This window comes from Alexandromys fortis, unplaced genomic scaffold (genome assembly GCF_014885135.2).
Source record: "Alexandromys fortis isolate MF-2015 unplaced genomic scaffold, M_Fortis_MF-2015_v1.1 scaffold_170, whole genome shotgun sequence".
NCBI lineage: Eukaryota > Metazoa > Chordata > Mammalia > Rodentia > Cricetidae > Alexandromys > Alexandromys fortis.
The window spans coordinates 208,787-229,868 of record NW_026068084.1 but is presented as its reverse complement, the minus strand read 5'-3'; the positions used below and the strand labels follow the sequence as shown (position 1 = coordinate 229,868).

Genomic DNA, 21,082 nt, shown 5'->3' with positions numbered 1-21,082 from the left:
ATATATAATTGTGATATAGCAACAAACAACATACTTAATATTTTCAAAGACTTTCATGATTTCTAGTTTCAAATCTGAAATGGAGACTTATTAGCTTTGTCTGTAGGTTTGCTTCTTTTCATACTGGTCTTAGCAAAATTTGTCATTTCCTTCATCTCTCTTTCATGATTTCCACGTTTTCCCATTTGACAGCCTTCCCTGCCAAGACTGAGACTAGTGGATGGTCATGCTTCTGGCTTTCAAGTTTCTGTACCAGGGAAGGACCAGTTTTAGGACAGATGGAATTTTGACTTCATTGTTCTGTTTATTCTCATGTGGTCAGTGACACTGAATATCTCTACTGCATGATCATCTACTCTTATATGAGTACAGGGCATGGGTTGTACATAGCCCAAAAATACAAACTGGATTTAAATTAAGGCTTCAGAAGTATTTGATTTGATGAATTATTTAATCTACCCAATCCTGTTTCTTCTCCTCATGAACCAGCTCAGTCATTACCAAAGAGCAGGGTAGTCCTGGGTGTCAGAGTACAAAGCATGTGCTCATGTCCTTTTATTTTTTGTTCTAGGAGCATTAGCGGAGATTTCCTAAGCAAGGATTCCAACATCTCAACCTGGGAGACTACCATCACAGCACTAAATGGAAGCACCTACAATGTTTCTTCACATTGTGAAATCATAGTCCAATCTATATTTTATCTTTTCATCATCTTTGCCCTGGTTGGGATAGCAGGAAATGCCATAGTGATGTGGATTCTGGGCTTCCAATTGTGCAGGAATGCCTTCTCTGTGTACATTCTTAACCTGGCTATGGCTGACTTTCTGTTCCTGAGTTTTTTTTTCATTTCCACCTTCCCCTTCATTTCCATCTATGTCTACTCATTTCTTTTTGTTGTGAAAAAACTTGCTTATGTTTCTGGCCTCAGCATTCTTAGTGCCATTAGTGTTGAGCGCTGCCTGTCTGTTTTGTGGCCCATCTGGTATCGCTGCCAACGCCCAAGGTACACATCAGCTGTCACATGTGCCTTGCTTTGGGCTCTGTCCCTGCTCTTGAGTCTCCTGCATGGGGCAGCGTGTGGCTTTCTGTTTAATAATCTTGACTCTTTTCAGTGTCAGACATTAAATTACTTCACAGCTTCCTGGTTAATTGTTTTATTTGTGGTACTCTGTGTGTCCAGCCTCACCCTGCTGGTGAGGATCTTCTGTGGCTCACAGCGGATCCCTGTGACCAGGCTGTGTGTGATCATTGTACTCACAGTGCTGTTCTCCCTGATCTTTGGTTTCCCCTTGGGCATCTACTATCACCTAGTCAAATGGTTTGGAGATTTGGATTATGCTAAAATTTGCAATCTTGATAATAATATTGTGTCACTCCTATCCTGTGTTAACAGCTGTGCCAACCCCATCATTTACTTCCTCATTGGCTCCATCAGGCACCGCAGGTTCCAGCCGAAGTCTCTGAAGCTGTTACTTCAGAGAGCCTTGCAGGACACTCCTGAGAATGAAGGTGGAGAGAGGGCCTGTCCAAGAAAGACTGAGGAACGTGAACCACTGTAGTGCAGAGATGCTCTGATGAGACAGAAGCAGTTTTGAGAGAAAGATTTTTTCTCATATGTGCGAATTATTTTCACAACCTTGTTCAGTTTGTCACCTGAATTCAATCAATTTTTAAAAAGAACAACCTTTTGTGTGGAAGTAGAGTGACCGAAAACTTTATGGAAGCGCTGACTGCATCATATCTGAAGTTGTCTTACACAGGGGGTCATCAAGTCCATTTCAAGGGACTCCCTATATGTGCTCTGGGTACATGGATTGCTCCCACTGATGAGAAATCTTTCCTTCATCATAAGGCATAAAAAAATGCAGAAATGGATTACATTTCTTATGCACTGAAATTTATAGAAGTTAAATAATTGTTATAGTTTACTAAAATTTTTCACAGCATTTTTCATTGTTTCAAGAGTTAAACAGATATTTCTTACAATGCCAGTTCTTATTAATGTCTATAGGTTTTGAAGAATCTATGTAGCTATATTCTTTCTTACATAAATTGTTTAGTAAACAAATATGCATTTTCAAGAGAAGTCTGTCTTAAATCTCTTCTCACCAAGTGATTTCCTTGCCTTCAAATTCACTGTATCTGTCTTTTTCCACATTGGAAGAGTCTGGTCAGGAACTGTATTGAGATCTGTTAACATCCATGCACATCTGAAGGGAGAGGGAGAATGTCATCTGAGGTTCCCTTCACAAGGCCTTTCTTAGCATTCCTTGGTCAATTCATTTCTCTTCGTCTCTTCTTTGCCATGATCTACGTCTCCCTGAATGCCTAATTCTTTAAGACAAATTTCCAAAAAATTCTTTAGAGCAGGTTCCCTTGAAATCAACCATGCTTCAAATTTATGCTATATTATGAATTATGCTTATTTTAGTAACATTTTTCTATAAAATGCTGTCCCAATTTTAAAGCTCAGGTATGTGATAATTTCAAATGAAGCATTATTAAGAGAGCATAATATGGACATATAAAAGGGGAAAACCCAAAATATTTTGTTAAGTAATTTTGAGTAGAGGACTGAGAATCAATAAAGACCCAGAAGGTCCCTTACTCTGCTTTATCCATTTCCTACTCAATCATAAATCTTTGGATCAGATGTCAGCACTATACAAATTTCTATCCTGAATTAAAATTTAGATTGTGAATTGGAAGACTGTAACAAAAATATTGGTATGCACGTCGAAGAATGATTGTTACATTTGAACAAACATACATCATATGTATAATATAATAATATAATATAATGTAATATAATATAATATAATATTGTGCCTGTCTATGTTACTTGCTTTCATACTTGACACTTTACAGGCAGCTGGTGTGCTCTTTCTAGGGGAAGACTATTTCTCCCACTTTCAACATTCCTTAATTATCTGTAGTTTTCTCTGTAGGATCCAGGCCTTGTGATTGTATCCCCATCTAGTTTGTCTTTGTTCAGTTCATATTTAGTAATACACATTGGTGAGACTCTATAGGTGTAGCTTTGATATTACCCAAAGACACAATCTCACAACAAACTTCTAGATCCTCTTGCTCTAAATGGCTTTCTTCCACCCACCTCACATGTTATTTAATGATACCAAAGTCTTTGGTGCATAAATTGAATTTTAGACATATGTACAAGATCTGACCTCCACAACTGTATTTTGATTGCTTGTGGTTTTCTGTATCAGTCTCTGTAACAAAAAGAAGTGTCTTTGATGAGGGGTAGGAACTATACTTAACAATGCATATGAGCACAAAAATCTAGGTTGTAGCTAACAGTTTTTCTGCTTCAGCCCAATGGTGGTTTTATGTTCTCCTCCAAGATCAATTACTTGGGTAGCCCTGTGTCGATGGCTAGGTTTCAGCACTAGACATGATTTCATTTATGAAATGAGCTCATTTTAAGTGTAATTGAAAGCTGTTTGTCATTTCCTAGGTGTGAGTACCACTATTTATCCTTATGATTATCATGACATGCTGGACATTACTATCGTTTATACGTGAATTAAACAATTGACTGCTCCTCGACTTTTAAATTTTTTATATTTCCTTTTTGTTGTGTAAGGATAGTTCTCAGAAAAAGAGGAATTCGATTCAGTTCCAACTCCAGAGCCTCTGGATTGTGTTTCTATATTGCATTATGTCCTCAGGAATAAGGTCTAAACTTGTGCCTCTTGGAGGGAAGCAAAGAGGAATACCCTGTATGTGTTAGGAACCTCTTAGATAACCCCATTGGTCCTTGTGTTTAATGTACCACAAGTCTCTATATTTACTTTCCATATTAGACAATTCATATTTAAATGCATACTTATGAAGGTAGATTATTATTGAAATAAACACAGCTCTTATGTGTTTTGGACATTTCACTCATTTATATTCATATTTGTGGGTATTGAGCACAGGTTCTCATGAACAATGATTTATATTCTCACCCTTACTCAGTATTATGATCTTTTTCATTTCAATCTTTCTTGCTCTTCTTTGTCTCAGTTGAATATTATTAGCCCTACATATTTGGCCCTGGCATGATATTCTTCACAATATCTATTTATGGGCTGGCTCAGGGCAGAAACTATTACATCCAGACTGATTACCAGAACTTTACCTCTGGATTTCATAAGGTATCACTAGAGAATTAGCTCTTCTGACCTCCAAACTTTATTCTTTGTATCTACACGGTTGCATTAATAAAAATACACAAGCATACAGAAAATAAAAGTTTAACATTTTAAATATTCATTTAAGTATCACCTACGGTTTACAATGCCTATTTGAAATTAATAAAAATGAGAAGTAAAACAGTATTTTGGCTCAGTATTATTCTGAGTGATTATTTCTTTATAGTCACATGAAGATGCACAGCTATTAACCACAGCTAAGGAAATGGGTAAAAAAAAAAGTAAAGTTTCTCATTGTAGTATAATTAAATACATGGTACATTAATGTATGTAAAAAGGAAGGGGCTACTTGCAATACTTCTCCTAACTCTGCCCACCATGTTGTGTACTGGGATACTATAAGCTTGGTAAACCGACAGAAAATTAAATCTAGGCTTTGATACAAATGGTGTGGGAGGTCCTTATGTCTATGTGTTGCATTTATTGGTTAATGAATAAACTGGCTTGGCCTATACCATGGGAGAAGAAGGCAGAGTTAGAAAGAAGCCATGGAGCCACCAGAGACAGACACTGGGAACCTTACCTGGTCAGCCACAGCCAGGTGGTAATATACAGAATAATAAAAGTAAGTTAAAATAATATAAGATTAGATGATAAGAAGCTAAAACTACTGGACCAAGCAGTGATTTAACTAATACAGTTTCTGTGTGATTATTTTGGATCTAAGCTAGCTGGGTAGCTGGGAAACAACAAGTGGCCCTCCCCCCGCAAATTAGCACCCAATGCTGTGGACTAAATCCATATAAAACCTGAAAGGGCTTGAAAAGAAATTCTAGACACTAAAAAACAAAGTTTAGCCACATTTTTTTCCCAAATGGGCTTTGCTTGAGGTGGCATGCTGTCGCTCTTTTAAGAGAGGTCTTACTAATTCAGTGGTAGCAGGAATGCAGTTTCAAAATGGCTTGTTCAGTCCCAGTCCAGATGGCCTTGGTCAGCTCCCATTAGAACAGTCATACCGTCTCAGTGGGTGGATGAACCCCTCGGTGTCCTGACTTCCTTCCTCATCTCCCTCTTTCTGTTCTTCAACTGGACCTTGGGAGCTCAGTTGAGTGCTCCAATGTGGGTCTCTGTCTCTATCTCCATCCATTGCCAGACAAAGGTTCTATGGTGATATTCAAGATATTCATCAGTGAGGCTATGGGAAAAGGTCAGTTCAGGCACCCTCTCCTCTACTGCCCAAGGACCTAGCTGGGGACATCCCCTTGAACACCTGGGAACCCCTCTAGAGCCAAGTCTCTTGCCAACCCTAAAATGGCTCCCTTAATTAAGATATCTTCTGCCCTGCTCCCACATCTGCCCTTCCTCCATCTCAACCACCACACTCCCACAAGCACTCCCCAATCCTCCCCTTCTCCCTTTTTTATCCCCTTCTCCCTTTCTCCCCGCCCCACCTGCACCCCTATGCACCCAAATGTTGCACGGTGATTTTACCTGCTTCCAGTTTCAAGGAGGATCCACTCATCCTCCTGTTGCTTGTGGGAATGAAAATTTGTACAACTACTTTGGAAATCAGTGTGGGAGTTTCTCAGGAAACTGGGAGGCAACCTAACTCAGGATCCAGCAATTCCACTCTTGGGAATATACCCAAGAGATGTCCAATAATACCACAAAAATATTTGTTCAACTATGTTTATAGCAGCACTATTTATAATAGCCAGAACCTGGAACCAACCTACATGCTCCTCAATGGAAGAATGGATAAAGAAAGCATGGCACATATACACACTTGAGTTCCACTCAGCAGAAAAAAAAAAAAAAAACAAAAACAAAAACAATGACATCTTGAATTTTGCATGCATATGGGTGGAAATAGAAAACACTATACTGAGTGAGATAACCCAGACCCAAAAAGATAAATATGGTACATACTCACTCATAGTAGATTTTAGTCATAAACAAAGGACACTGAACCTACAGTTCATGATTCTAGAGAAGCTAAATAATAAGGTGAAGACAAAGAAAATCAAATGGCTGTTTTAAATGGAGTTCCACTGTATAGGATGATATTGCTCCTGTCAATAAGCACTTGTTATCTATCAAAAATCCCAGTTTCATGCATGTGATACCTCTCTTTGAATAATTGGCCCTGGCCATCCAAGAGACTACCAAACTAATATAGGCTATTGACATTACCCTAAATTGCTCCTTGAAGCATGAAGGTAAGACCCCATTTTTAAACTCCATATATTTTGGACATGTTATATGGAGAAATCAAGCTGAAAAGAAGTTATGAGAATTCAGATTGTCTGTAGGTACTCTGTGGTTGTTGTAGAAGTATGTTGAGAAGGTAATACCACTTAACCTAGGCAGGTTTTCTGTGGCACTGGTAATTCATAGCCTAAAACACATGCACACACACACACACACACACACAAAACGAGAGTCAGATACACAGAGACATACAGGTAGAGACAGGTAGAGAAAAACAGAGATCGAATGACATTAAGAAAAAAGAGAGATAAATAAAAGTATATCAAGATAACAAACACAACACCAAGTTGCCATGTTCCTGACTACTGTGAATGTGTGCCTGTACATACGTAAAATGAGAATTCAATCTGTCTGAGAACCCATGTGACATGGTACCTTTTGTCAGGAAGCAGAAGACTATGAGATAAAATAGCGGACACTGATGGAAAATTAAAGGATTTTGTCTTTCTGGAGCCTGCACACTGTTTGCATTTCTAAGAACTTTCCCTATCTCAGTGACAAACTTGTTTTTCCTGTTATATTTTGTCAGTATTAGTGTGTCTTCTTATGTAGTGTCAATTATGTAGAATGATCTTAATGATACATAGTACTAGAAGGAAGTGAATTAAATGGGAATGCATAGGCATAAATGTTTTAAATAAATTATATGACAGGGTATATTTCTATACATATGAAGAGTGATCTAAAGGAGAGAAGTAGTTTGGTAGGCCTTGACATATCTGGAGGGAACTTCTCTTGTCTCCCTGGTCCCACCTGACTCTGAAATGCATGCATCAGCATTCTGGTTGAGGAAGAAGAATCTGGAATCCTCACACAGTGATCAGGACCCAGGGAGTATTTGCAAAAACTTCTATCCACCTCCGTTCTCAACATGAAGCCAATGCTGTCATCCAGTGTAAAGAAAGATTGAGAACTGAGATCATTTTTTAGAACTTAAACTTTAAAAATTACTATGTTTTAGAAACAGAAGTCAGACGTCAAAAGGAAATAGGGAGTGTGTATAAGCCTCTGCCTGACAGTCACATTTTACATGCATATTAATGTTTTTCTTAGGATCACAACACAGGAAATATCTCTCAATGCAGTATAATGGATAAATTTAGAGACTGAAGCTTTTATTGAACCTGCACTAGACCTTGTGATCTCAGCAACATCTCTATGCAAGTCTCACACTCTGTAATGCTCATGTACTTGAGGCTGTGATTACAGCCACAAGCACCAGACAAGTGTAGAATTTATAGCGCATTGAATTGAATAAAGGGGACATGAACAAAACCACATTCATAAATAGAGATGCAAAGTTTGTTGAGTGCAGGGAATAAAAAAGACAAGGGGTCCTGAGAGAGGATAAGAGACATTGAGGTTTTCTTTCAAGTCTTTATTTAACCAGTCACAGTGCAGAACTAGAGAAACGTGACTGATGCTTCAGACCGATGCTGTTCTCACTTCTAGTTGAGTATTCAACTCCTTTCCACTTAGATTCTGCATGCCAGGTAATTCTTTAGCCATGTGGATGAATAAAAAGTGTCTATTCTGAGGCAAGAAAAACCTCTATAGAAATCCATCTACCTTCTTGGGCTCCTTTTGGGCCTTTAGAACTTGATGCTCCATCAGAGTGGTGACGTTGATTCCTGTCCTTGTACTTTCTTTCCCTGCTCATCAGTTCCAATAATTTCTGCAATCATTTCAAATATTTTTACTACTGTCTTCTGTAAAGCCTGAATCTCCTGGACTGTATATACTTCTAGTGATTTCAATGAGACACCTAACCTCTAGTTCTAATTCTGCACATGTGATTCCAAGGTCTGAAGTTTTTCTTTTAAAGATAACACCTCATCCTTGGACATTATTTGGATAGCATGCAGATTGCCATCCTGGAAAGATACTCTATCTTTTAAACTATCATAACTTTTTAAATAAATTTTTATTGTCAAATTCAACAGTATGAATTCTTTCAGATGATTTCTCAGTATCCTTTGATATGGACTTGTTTTGCCCAAATTCGTGGGTCCCCATGAAAGCCAACAAGGAGACCGAGTCTCATATGTAAAAGCAAAGAGCCTTTATTTTAAACCAGTTTGCAGACTCTGTCTCCCCACATGTCCAACATATTGGAATATCCAGAGAGCCCAGAGCTCATACAGAATTGGGTTTGTATAGTAGTAAAGGTGGGGGTGAGGGGTCGTTGAGGTTCAGGACCCTTGATTGGCTGACATTTTTCTAGGGGTGTCCTGGTGAAGTGCTGGCAGGTGTTTCTATTTACAGTGCTTGGAATGCCAGGAATTTCTTTTGAATGGTCTGCTCTTGGTTGGGGGTCAGGTAATCTCAGCCTGCCAGGCATTGTCTCAGGGTAAACTATTCATACTCCAGACTCCATCTAAATTTATCAATTGCCAGAGTCCCAGGTGATAATAGTTGGAGGAAGTAAAGCACTTCCTTTCTGCCCAGACTTAGATTATCATGGCTGGGCCCCACAGTTTCAATTTTGTCTGTCAAGTTAATGTTACACTTTTCAAAAGTATTAATTTTTTCAGATAACTTTTGGTTTTCAATGATATTAATTCTGTCAGCTAAATGTACATAATTAGTCCGTAAAGACTGTATCATTTCTAAAAGTGCCTCATTCTTGGCTTTGTTATCAAATTAAGAATATAATATGAACAAAAAAACTGAGTTCCAATATCCAATAAATGGATGTATCACAATAGCCATATAAGCCTTGCAGAATACAATCCATAGTATTAAGGAAAAAGTTACTAAAAGTTTCAATGGTAATGTTGTCAGCCATTATATAACTTTCAAGTTTATTGATTTATTAATTACCTTTTATGAAATCCAGTAAATTGTTTTAGCTGTAATAATCTTTATCATCCAGCTGGTGTCGTGGTTGCAGAGTCACAACTAGAGGCACAACTGGTGTGGTGAACAGCCCTGATTGGCTTTGGTTTCCTTTGCTTTGGTGCTGGTTAAATACTGAGAAATATGCTTTGATTGACAAATTAAAAGCAATTAAATCAATTTCATACATGGAGCAAGAAGCTCAGAACTCAGGAGCTGGGAGTACAAACTGAAAGCTACCTCAGTCACCATGTGGCAGGGAACATGGCAGTAGGGGTCAGGGTAGAGTGCTTGCTTGGGAAATTTCCAACTCACTGCATGCTCCACTGTGCCAGGAGTTTTACAAAAAAAAAAAAAAAAACAAAAAAAAAACAAACACTTAGTATGTAAAAACAAGACAAGCAGGTAGGGTTAGAATACTTTCTGGGCTTTGGACTATTTAGGCCTTTTAGCCAATCCACAAGTAGGTGTGGAGTTTGCATCCATGTGTGGTGCCAGATAAGGAAGGATGTTTAAAATAAATCTCACACTAGCTCAGAACTGAATATAATAGATGGTTATTTATGTAGGGTAGACTCACAAATCACAATCCTCTGCTGCAATGGGGAACAGCAACAAAATCCCACAGCCAGAAGTGAAGCCAGACACGTGCTTTACATTAGGTATGTATATATAGTATAAGAGGCCATGCCAAAGTGGGTGGGTAACTTAAAGGATACTGGCAGTAGGAATTACTAAAACCTAACATTTTTTGCCCTGGCATAATATTCTTCAAAATGTTTATTTCTGCGATGGCTGAGGGCAGATAATCTTGCATCCAGCCTGATGAACAAAGTTTTACCTCCTGATTTCACGAGGTATCACTAGAGAATTAAGTCCTGAGGGTAAACTTTTAACCTCCAAACTTTACTTACAGTATCTACATGGTTAATTTAAAAAATAAAAAAGCATACACAAAATAAAAATTTAAAACTTTAAGCTTTTATTTATCAACCTAGAGTTTTCAATGAGTATTTGAAGTTAATAAAAATGAGTTGAGCAGTATTTTTTCTTTGATCAGTATGATTGTGAGTTACCATTTTTTTCATTGTCACATGAAGATGCACAGCTTTTAATAAGAGCTAAGGAAATGGGTAAAAATCTAAGTTTCTCATCATATTACTATTAAAATGTAGGGCACCTTAATGAAGATGGATAGAAAGGGGTAGCTTGCAATACTTCTCCTAACTCTGACCACTATGATTTGTACAGGAATACAAGCTTGGGGAACTGACAGAAAATTAAGTCTAGGCTTTGATTCAAATGCCACTACCAGATCTGCTTTGTGAAGTTCAATGTTGAATGGAGTCCCTGCTTGACGACCTCCAAATCTATGTTCACAGGAGAGTCACTAGAGCAGCACTAACAAAAAGGAAACATCTCTCTTTAATTCTCATCTTCCAATGGTGTGGGTCAGACTAAGGCAGGAGTAAGACTTGACCTGCTGTGCAGATGACAAGGAGAACAGCAGAGAGTTTTGCTTAGAGATCAGTGTCAAGTCTTTCAGAAAATGGTCTCACACTAGTAGAAGAGAAACTGTGAAGACAGATCAGGACTAGAGATAGAGTTGCATAAGGAAGCATCTAAATGAGACCTATGCACACAGTGGACAGGATTGAGTGTCTGCCTACATCACTGCCAATCACATTGTAGGCACATGGTCCCTTGCAAAAAAATTGCATATTGCTGTGATTATGAGGCTCAGCTACACATAAGCTTGTTAGTAGTCTTGGTGTCCAAGGGAGCATATCCATCACATACCCTCCATCTTTGAGTAACACAACAATCACCAAGGCAATGGTCATATACAAAACTCTAAAAGTATTTTGAACCAAGCTGAAAACTCTGCTCCAGTGATACAGATCAATATTTTGATGTTCATCATCACAGGTCTGCTTTAAGCTTTGGAACAATGCTAAGGTTCTGAAAATCCTTAAAGCTTTGGGATTCGGTGCCACTTTGCTTAAATCAGTCTAGGAATCCAAAGGCACTTCCTTTACTTATAGTACCGAAATCTTTCACAACATAGTATGTGGTAAGGCCTAATTTATAAGTGTTAAGAAGCAGGACTCTTTCTCTTAGAACTTTGTATTAAGTAGATAAATCCTTATCCTGGGAAGATCTGTACTATAGTCTAGAGGATTTCATAAGGACACAGTTCAGATAACTATCTGAAGCAGTCTTTACTGAAATATGCTGTGGTCACAAGTCTGTCTCAACAGCTTAGCCTCACACAGTATGCATTTCCATTCTATGCTTATTGTGATGGGCTGTGAGTTCACAGTCAGACAAGCTTGGGCTCACTCTCAGACTTCTGTCTGATATGGGAACCTAGACCAATCTATGCTCAGAGCGTATTCTCATGTCCAGGAATATTGCCAATCTCTTTGACTATAGAGCTGTACAGAGCCACATGTGTGAGACTACCTTGGTTCTAGAAAGATGCTTATCTTTCTGTGGGAAACTGTAACAAATACAAACACCTACTTGACATTTTGAATGACATACTAAATAGTGAATTTCTGACATATATCTAAAGAAAAAAACTCAAGAATTATTCTTCTTAAAAAATAAAAGTTACCTATTGGGGCAGTGGAAAGAATAAACGAATTTGAGAATGGAATGGAGTTTAGTAAAATGTTGCCCACTGTCATGGTGCGACCATTAAACAGTCACTATGGATATCACTGTGGAGAATTCTCAAAATCCTGAAAGTAAGCAATTGTATGGCTCAGCGAAACTATTCATTGGCACATTCCTGTAGGACTTGACATCCTACTCCACAGATAATTTCCCCGTCATGTGCATTGACTCTCAATTCACAAGAGCTAGGAATTGAAAAAAACCCTAAATGTTCTTCAACTAAAGAATAGAAAAAGTACAAGTGGAGAGTGTTTAAGTAGTAAGAAATTGAAGTCATGAAATTTGGAAGTAAATGAGTAAACTTGATAGAAGAACACTATAAAATAGTACAGATCAGGAAAGCTAAACACTACATGTTATTTCATATTTGTGTATCCTATCTCCAAATCTTTATATCTGAGTATATAACCTGAAAGAACCACAGAAGAAACATGTCCTAGTGTGCTTTTTATTGCTGTGATAAAGCCTATGTCCAAAAGTAACATGGAAAGTAGTGTGTATTTGGCTTACATATCCTGCGTCTAGTCTATTGTTGGAAGCCAAGGCAGGGACTCAGGACAGGAAACTTCACTTCAGAACTGAAACAGAAGGCCTGAAGGAATGCTGCTTGCTGGCTAACTCTCTATGGCTTTCTCAGTTTCCTTTGTTATATAACCCAAGGCCCTCTGACTGGAGGTGGCAATGTCCATAGTAGTTGGGCCATCGTAAATTAGTGATTAATCGAGAAAATTACCCCAGTGATGTTATAAGACAGACTGATAAAATTAATTCCCCATTTGGGAGAACTTCTTTCAAGATATGTCTAGGTTTGTATTGACCAATACTGATCCACAAACCAGAGTAGTATAAAGAAACCACACCATTATGGAAGAGAAGGGAGTTAAGACAGGTGGGGTGTAGAACAGAGGTCCTATAAAGAGGAAGTGAAGGGGCTGGAGAGATGGCTCAGTGGTTAAGAGCATTGTCTGCTCTTCCAAAGTTCCTGATGGCTCTGTAAACCACATGGCCATCTGTAAAGAGGTCTGGTGCCCTCTTCTGGCCTGCAGGCATGCACACAGACAGAATATTGTATACATAATAAATAAATAAATATTTTTTAAAAAAAACATCTAAAGTTTAAAAAAAAGAGGAAATGAAAAAAAATAGAAGACTTAAGTGTGGATGAAAAAACAATTGTAGAGAAAATGGAGAGTGATAGAGGGAGGATAAAAAAAGCACTATGGATATTTGAAAAGACAAAAAATAATTATCACTTTATCATTCTAAATAGGCTTATTTAAATGGAGTTCCACTGTATGGGATGATATTGCTCCTGTCAAGAACATCAGACTATCTATCAAAAATCCTAGTTCCAGGCATGTAATGCCTCTCTTTGAATAATTGGCCCTGGTGGTCCATGAGACTACCAAAATAATATAGGCTATTGACATTACCATTAGTTGCTGCCCAAACATGAAGTTAAGACCCTATTGGAAAACTTCATATATTTCAGACATAGGGCATTGAAAATCAAGCTGGAACTGAGTTGGAAGGGTTCTCCCTAATGACTAGATCTTATAGCATTAGAAAGGGGTGTGTAAATTTATGAAAGAGAAATTCAGCTAATAGTCCTACCCAATTATGAAGCCTACAAGGCAGAAGATACAGCCAGAGAAATGCTACAGTAATGGAGTTTTTATCTAATAGCTGTCTAACTGGTTTTAATTCTTCCTGACAGGAGGAACTCATGCATGCATTCTAAATTCCTGTTCTTAAAGTTAGAGAAAATGTTCTTTACTTCTCATCAAAGATATGTCTCCTTTAGGAGGAGACTGAGCTTCCTATGAACATCTACAACATGTTCAGGTGTAATAAGTGACCATGAAGGTGATGTTGGCCAAGCCCATGAATTTCATCTACAACACAGCTTCAGGGAATATTAAATTTTCCCAGGGTTCCCCAAAGATTTCTAGCATCCCCAATCAACAGGAAGTAGATAAGAAATTTATGCACACAATCCAAAATAGATTAGGTATGTTTGTTTTTGTTTAGCTTATTGGTTATATGTTCCTATGGATAATGGTCAGGAGATACATTCGATAATCAGATAATGACATTAGATACAGATTTGTTTTCTAAAAAAGAGAGGGTAAATGTTTTGGGATATTGCTCACATATACTAAAGATTTGTCATTCATACTGGTTTAATAAAGCACTGAAAGGCCAGATGTCAGGCAGGAAGCATAGGTAGCACAAGACTAGAAAATTTCTGAGAAGATGAAAGACAGAGAGTCAGTCACTAACAAGATGTAAAGGAAGCAAATTGAAAATGCCTTTCTGAGAAAAGGTACCAAACCATGTGGCTAAATATAGATATGAATTATGGGTTAAATAAGTTATAAGAGCTAAATAATAATAAGCCTGATCTTATAGGCCAAACAACTTATAAATAATATAAAACTCTGTAGTTCTTTGCAACCACAGAACCAGGCAAAACAGAAAGTTGCATCTACATTTGCGGTCTCTTAATGTATGAAAAACATCTCTACAGGACTTCTTAAACTTCAGAATATCCATTTTGAAGTCGGGCATAATTCTGATGCATCTGCCTTTATATGTTACCTGACCTTTCTCTTTTTCAGCTCATAATATTCTTGCTTTATTCTTTATTTCAAAAGTCTAGTGTTTCAGTTAATATATGTTGAGGGTATTTGTTTTGGTTCAGAGTATTTGGTGTTATAAAAGTACCATGTTCCTTCATAGATATGACTTTTTAGGTTGGGAATATTTTCCTCGATGGTTTTGTTAAATATATTTTCTGTGACTTTTACCTAGATAGAGATCTGCTTTTCCTATTGCTTTAATTCTTAGGTTTGGTCATTCCATGGTCTTCTAGATATTCTGGATGTTTTGAATTAAGAATTTGTAAGATTTGATGTTTTCTTACTGATGAATCTATCTCTTGTATTCTTTTGGTTAAGCTTGCACCTGTGGTTCCTGACCCTTTACCCCATATTTCCATTTCCAGAATTCATTCAATTGGTGTTTTCTTTATTGCTCCTATTTCAATTATGGAATTTTGAACCGTTTCTTTCACCTATTGGATTGTTTTTTCTTGGCTTTCCTGACTTTCTTTAAGGGATTATTAATTTCTTCCATATTTGTTTATTATTTTCTCCAATTGTATAAGGGATTTTTTCATTTTCTTTTAAAGTGTCTTTGTCATCTTTACAATTACCCAGATTGGTAATTGTACATACCTATGTTGATTCTCCTACAATTGGTTTATGTAAAGGCAGTGCCTCTGGGTATACTCTGATGCCACTGGGGCTGGTGTTGAGGTTGATTCTCTATAGTAGTCTTGCCTGCTGTCTGGCTCTTGGGGCTCTTCCTCCAATTGGTGTAGGTGGCAGATGTTCCTCCATTGTCCTCTGATGTGACTGATGATATGGGTGGATAACCTCATCCTCTAATTGGTGCAGGTTGTGTTTGTGACTCTTCATGGTGCTCTGATTCTACTTTTCCTCCAGTCAGTGTAGGTGGGGGTTCTGACTCCAGGGCCTTACAATGCAGCTTGAGTGACTTGGCCACAGGAGACTTTTCTGTTGATGAGCTACTATTTAGAGTTGGGTGAGCAAGGGGCAGAGAATTGCCACATGACCTGGTCACTAGAGAGCTGGGCTGTCCAGGCAGGAGAGTGGGTCCATCCAGCCAGAAGTACAGCCACTTCCCTCTTCTTCCAGTCAGTGCAGATGGTGGCTGTGCTTCTGGGGCTCTCTGATGCAGGTGGGGGAGTGGCCTGGACTCAGAATTGCCTGCTGACTCATTACTTACAATTGTATATCAGAAGTCAGTTACTTTATCCTGTGCAATATGCAGAGCTAAAAATGCAGAGAACAAAAACATTCTCTAAGTTGTATCATCCTGTTCCCTGTTTATCAAAAAACCAACCAAAAAATTAATGTTACACTCTAACTAAAAAAACCCTGTGAATAATTCCATCACTTAAAAAGTCATTCATATTAAAATAGATTGGGGAAAAAAAGTGGGATTTTGTAAATTATAAAAATGTTTCCAGATAGTCCTGGAAAGATGGCTTAGGGGAAAAAAATATTTGTCCTGAAGTTGTAAGGGCCTGATTCAAAATCCCTATTACCAACATTGATGCTGTTTAGTGATCTGCCTGAATTTCAGCACATGAGAATACCTAGAATAGATAAACTAGTATAAAAGGTATGTCTTGTTTCAACTGAAACTAACAGGGTGGGGAAATCTAAGAATAGGCATGACCAGGGGATTAGAGATAGGATCTAGATCAACTGTCAAGAACAGTCTCGTGAAGAGCTGACTCAAAGGGGTGATGCTCACATGACACTTCAGATGCAAGATCCAAGTACAGGAAACCACAGTTCTCTCTGCTCTATTTATCAGCCTTTCTCAAGCACCATTCTCATTGCATTCTCCAGGCTACAGAAGTCTTTCATGGAGATGGCTGACTAAGTGGAAACTTCACCACAGACCAGCTTGCCACCTCCCATATGAAAAATGGAAAATGGGTAAGAGGTTTTTTGAAACCTTTCTCCCAAATATTTTATCTCTTTTTCTTAGTCTGTGATCATATAACTACACCTTGAGGTGGAGAATCCAAAAAGCCTAGGTGTTTCTTAAGAATCAGAGTTACAAATGCTACTCTTTAGCATCGTGCGTTAGCAGACATGACTTCAGGAGATTGGACTCCTATGAGTTAAGGCAGTGCCCACTTCTTTAATTTCTCCTCATTCTTTTCTCATCTCAACTATTTGAATTTTCTGTTATTCTGGCATATTCCTCTACTTGGCAATTCATATACTTACAGGCACCCTCTATATAAGCCAAGTTCTCTCAGTAACTCAGCCACCTGTGTTTCTGGAAATAGGAAATTTCATTTTTGTGTGTGTGTGTGGAAATGCAGCTCTGAAGAAAACAGATGGTCTAAAACTGAGTGACTGAAAAGAATATAATTAAGTATAGTTTATCAATAATATACACATTTATGGAAAATTAAGCATGATGTTAAACCCAACTCCAACCCAAGAAGAACACATGAAGTATATAGATGTACAAACAGTAATAATCATCTGAACCAATGTTGGGTTCTACTGTGGATGCAGGTGTAGTTGTGCTAATTCAGATATATAACTAATTTACTAATTTTTATATGATAATTTGATTTCTGTGTACAATGTACTCTTACTACCCTCCCCTTCCCTCTCTTACCTCCATCTGATCCATTTTAACTTCCTTCTATATCCCTACTAGACCCTTTCCCATATTGATCACTTTTGGTCATGTCTATAATACAGCAAAAGACAAGAGATATGTACTTAATGTTTCATACCTGGAAGGGTGATCAGTTTGATTGGAAACTGATTGCTCTCCGGACATTAAATACAACTTTCCTTGGTCTCCTAGTTTTAGATATTTTCACACAAGTGTGCTCTATTCTATGACAGGTTTAATTTTTCAAGTAAAATAGCACATGGCCATTCAGCTCTGACCATCAGCATTCTTCATGTGCCATCTGCCCTTGACACTTGTCACTACAGTTTGTTGTGTATGGGTTCACTTCTTGTCCTGTTCATTTGGAACTCTTCCTCGGTTTGAATGTCTGTAACCTTCCAGAGGTCAAGGAAAAACCATCATTCTAGTTCATAGAATTAGTTTTCTGTGCTTTAGTCTGTTTCTCAGATCTATGCTTTGCATGAAGAATTCATATGTTTGGTCTATAAAGTGAGTCTCACATTCCTTATAGTTTTCTTTTAGTGCTTGATTGTCCTTTCCCACATTCTGGGCATTTCTGGACTCACTATGTATCTGAGACTGTCCTAAAATCATGGAATTCTTTCTTTTTGTTCATAGAATACCACAAATGAGGTAACATGGATGGTAGACAATTTCTATTATCCTCCACCCTTTGTCTCCAAACCCTGAAGAGAACTTATGTGTCACAATATCCTCTACTTAGCACAGTTTCCACTTTTTTCTTTCTCTCACTTTCCCACATATTAAATATTTAATTAATGAAGAATGGTAGAAATTCAGTTCATTTCATAATTCTATGCCTAATACTTCAAGGCCAGAAGTTCTCAAACTTCCTAACGATACTACACTTTAATACAGTTCCTCATGTTGGAGTGACCTTCCAAACATGAAATTTTTTGTGTTGCTACAATAACTGTAATTTTTCTACTATTATTAACCGTAGTGTAAACATATGATTTGAAGAATCTATTTTCCAATTTGTTTTTTGAAAAGCTATCTTTTCTCATTTTACACGCCAAACCCATTTCCCCCTTCCACTCCTCCTCCTCCTGTTGTCTCCACCTTCTCCCATCCCCATTCATTCCTTAGAGAGAAGAAGGCTTAACATTGGGGAGTAAACAATATCTGGGACATTTTTTTTGAAGCAGGAACAAAGCCTTCCCCATTATATCTAGGCTGAGCAAGGTATCCCTCTAGAGAGAATCAGTTACAAAAAGTCAGAACAAGAATCAGGAATAAATCCTGGTCTCACTTACAGTGGTCCAACAGTGGGTCACATCCATACCAGTGCCATGCACATTCAGAAGTCCTAGTTTGGACCTATGCTGCTTCCCTTATTTTGAGGCCAGAGCTGGAAGGCTTCCATTAGCTCAGGTGAGCTGTTTCCATGGGTATTCCTGTCAGGATCTTGACCTCTTTGCTCATATTCTCACTTGAAACATTTTTTGACTGAACTTTGGGAGCTAAGCCCAATGATCCACTGTGGTTCTCTGCATCTGCTTCTATCACTTGCTAGATGTAGGTTCTATGATGACATGAAGATAGTTAATCTGACTACAGGGTAAAGATAGTTCAGGCACCCTCTCTACTATTGTTTAATATCTTAGCTGGGGTCATCCTTGTGGATTTCTCAGAATTTCTCTAGTGTAAGTTTTTTCCTAGCCTCATAATGGTTCCCTCAATCAAGATGTCTTTCCTTGTTTCTCGTCACTTGTTCTTCCCTATTGACAATGCTCTTTCCTCTAGTTCCATAGTTTCTTCTCTCCTCTTTCCCTTCTATCTTCTCTTCTTTCCCACCCCCACACTCTCAATTTTCTCAACAGATATTATTTATTTACCCTTCCAAGGGCAGATCTATATGTTTCTCTTAGAGTTATCCTTGTTTCTTGGTTTCTGGGGTGGTGGCTGCAGGCTACTTCTCCTTTGCTTTACAGACAATATTTGCCTGAGAGTAGGTACATACCATACTCATCTTTCTGGGTCTGGCTTACATCATTCAGGATGGTTCCATTTATTTGCAGTGCAAATTTCAAGATGCCATTGTTTTTTATCACTGAGTAGGACTCCATCATGTAAATGTACCACATTTTCTTTATTCCTTCTTTGGTTGAGAGACACTTAGGTTGTTTCCAGGTCTAGCTATGACAAATAATGCTACTATAAACATAATTGAACAAATGTCCTTGTAATATTTTTGATCATCCTTTGGGTGTATGCCCAAGAGTAGTATTTCTCAATCCTGCAGGATGTTGATTTATCATTTTTTAAGAAAGCTCCTGTGTGTTGGTGTCAGGTTTCTTTTTATATCCTGCCTTCCTCCAGTCTTCACATCTTTCTTTTCTCACCTTTTGTAAAGGCTGTAACTGTTCTTAGCCTCCAGCTAGGAAGCTTAAATGAATTGGTCAGTTTCCTCCAGCCACGCATGTGACAACTATCCACAGTTAAACTGATCATTCCTGGTTTTCTGGTCCATTTCACTTTTTGTTTTTGCTTTGTGTTGTTATAAAATAGATTTTTGAATCATACACTATATTTTTCATAGTTTTCTTTTATTAAAAATAGATTTTTCATAAAATATTCTGAACACGGTTCCCCCCAGCTGCTCTCAAATTCTTTCCACCTTCTAAACCAGTTGAATCAATTCCCTTTCTTTCCCTTATCAGAAAACAAAGAGGAAACAAAGAAAAAACAAAGAAGAATAGGAAAAAAAACTAAAGAAACAGAAAAAAGAACAAAAGAAAGGGCACAAGAAACACCAACAAATACTGAGATACATACACATTATCACACACACACACTCACACACACACACACACACACACACTCACTCACTCAGGAATCCTAATTAAAACTGCAATTGAAACTAACAAAGACTCTCAAGAAATACAGAAAAAAAAAGGTGCCCAGACAACCATTACAAGACAAAAAAACTTCCGAGTTTACTGAATTGAGCTAGTTTTGTTTTGATCATCTTTTGATGGGTATGAGGGATGCCCTTAAGTATGACTTGTGTACCCAGTGAGATTTTATTGAAGAAAGCTAGTACTTCTGTTTCTATCAGTTAATAATTAGAGATAACTTCTAGGTTAGGAATGAGGGCTAGTGTCCACTTCTTTTAGTGCCCGGATCTCATCTAAGAATTGTACAGGCACTGTTCATGCTGCCGCAGTCTCTGTGAGTTGATATGTGCATCTGTCCTGTTATGTTAAGAAACCTCATTTCTCTGGTGTCCTCCATCCTCACTGACTTCTACACTCTTTCCATCTACTCTTCCACAACATTGCATAGGATGGATATGATGGAAACTTTTCTATAAGGACCTAGTATTCCAAGGTCTCTCATTTTCATCACATTATCCAGTTTAGATCTCTATATTTGTTCCCATGGACTTCAGAAAGAAAATTCACTACTGATTTCTGACCAAAACACCCATCTAGCAATGAGCGAGAAAGTTGATAAGAGTCATTTTATTGCTAAATTTGTAGCAGAGTATGAGTATTTGTTTCCCTTAGTTCACGGCCTATCCAGTCCCGGGTAGATTCCATTTCATGGAATGGCCTTCATTCCAATCAGATATTGGTGGATTGCTCCTAAAACACTTGAGACCTTAGTGCATTAGTGTATTATGCATGGCAAGTCACTCTCGTAGAGCAAAGTATTTATAGCTATGCTTTTGTTCATCTTTCTCTTTGGGTAGTATACAGATTATATTCCGTTACCATAAACACAGGTCAGTAAGGGTGAAGGCTCTAGGTTGGCATCAGCTTCAGTTCTTCATGTTCAATGAGTTATATAGGTGTTTTCTTCAGAAACAGGACCTTATCATCAGTTTGTAAAGAGCAATAAAATGT

General features: G+C 37.9%; 2 protein-coding genes across 2 annotated transcripts in view; both read left to right on the top strand.

Moving 5' to 3' along the window:
- Window positions 1–1,901, top strand: part of LOC126488560 (mas-related G-protein coupled receptor member B2-like) — a 36,863-nt gene extending 34,962 nt beyond the window's left edge. Inside the window, exon 2 of the mRNA XM_050122106.1 lies at window positions 572–1,901. Coding sequence (XP_049978063.1) covers window positions 572–1,559 — 988 coding nt within the window. The 3' untranslated portion in view covers window positions 1,560–1,901. The remainder of the gene's footprint in view (window positions 1–571) is intronic.
- A 14,495-nt stretch (window positions 1,902–16,396) lies between these two features.
- LOC126488559 (mas-related G-protein coupled receptor member B2-like) overlaps window positions 16,397–21,082 on the top strand; it is a 32,710-nt gene continuing 28,024 nt past the window's right edge. The window contains exon 1 of the mRNA XM_050122105.1: window positions 16,397–16,486. The gene's annotated coding sequence lies outside the window, so the exon portion shown is untranslated. The remainder of the gene's footprint in view (window positions 16,487–21,082) is intronic.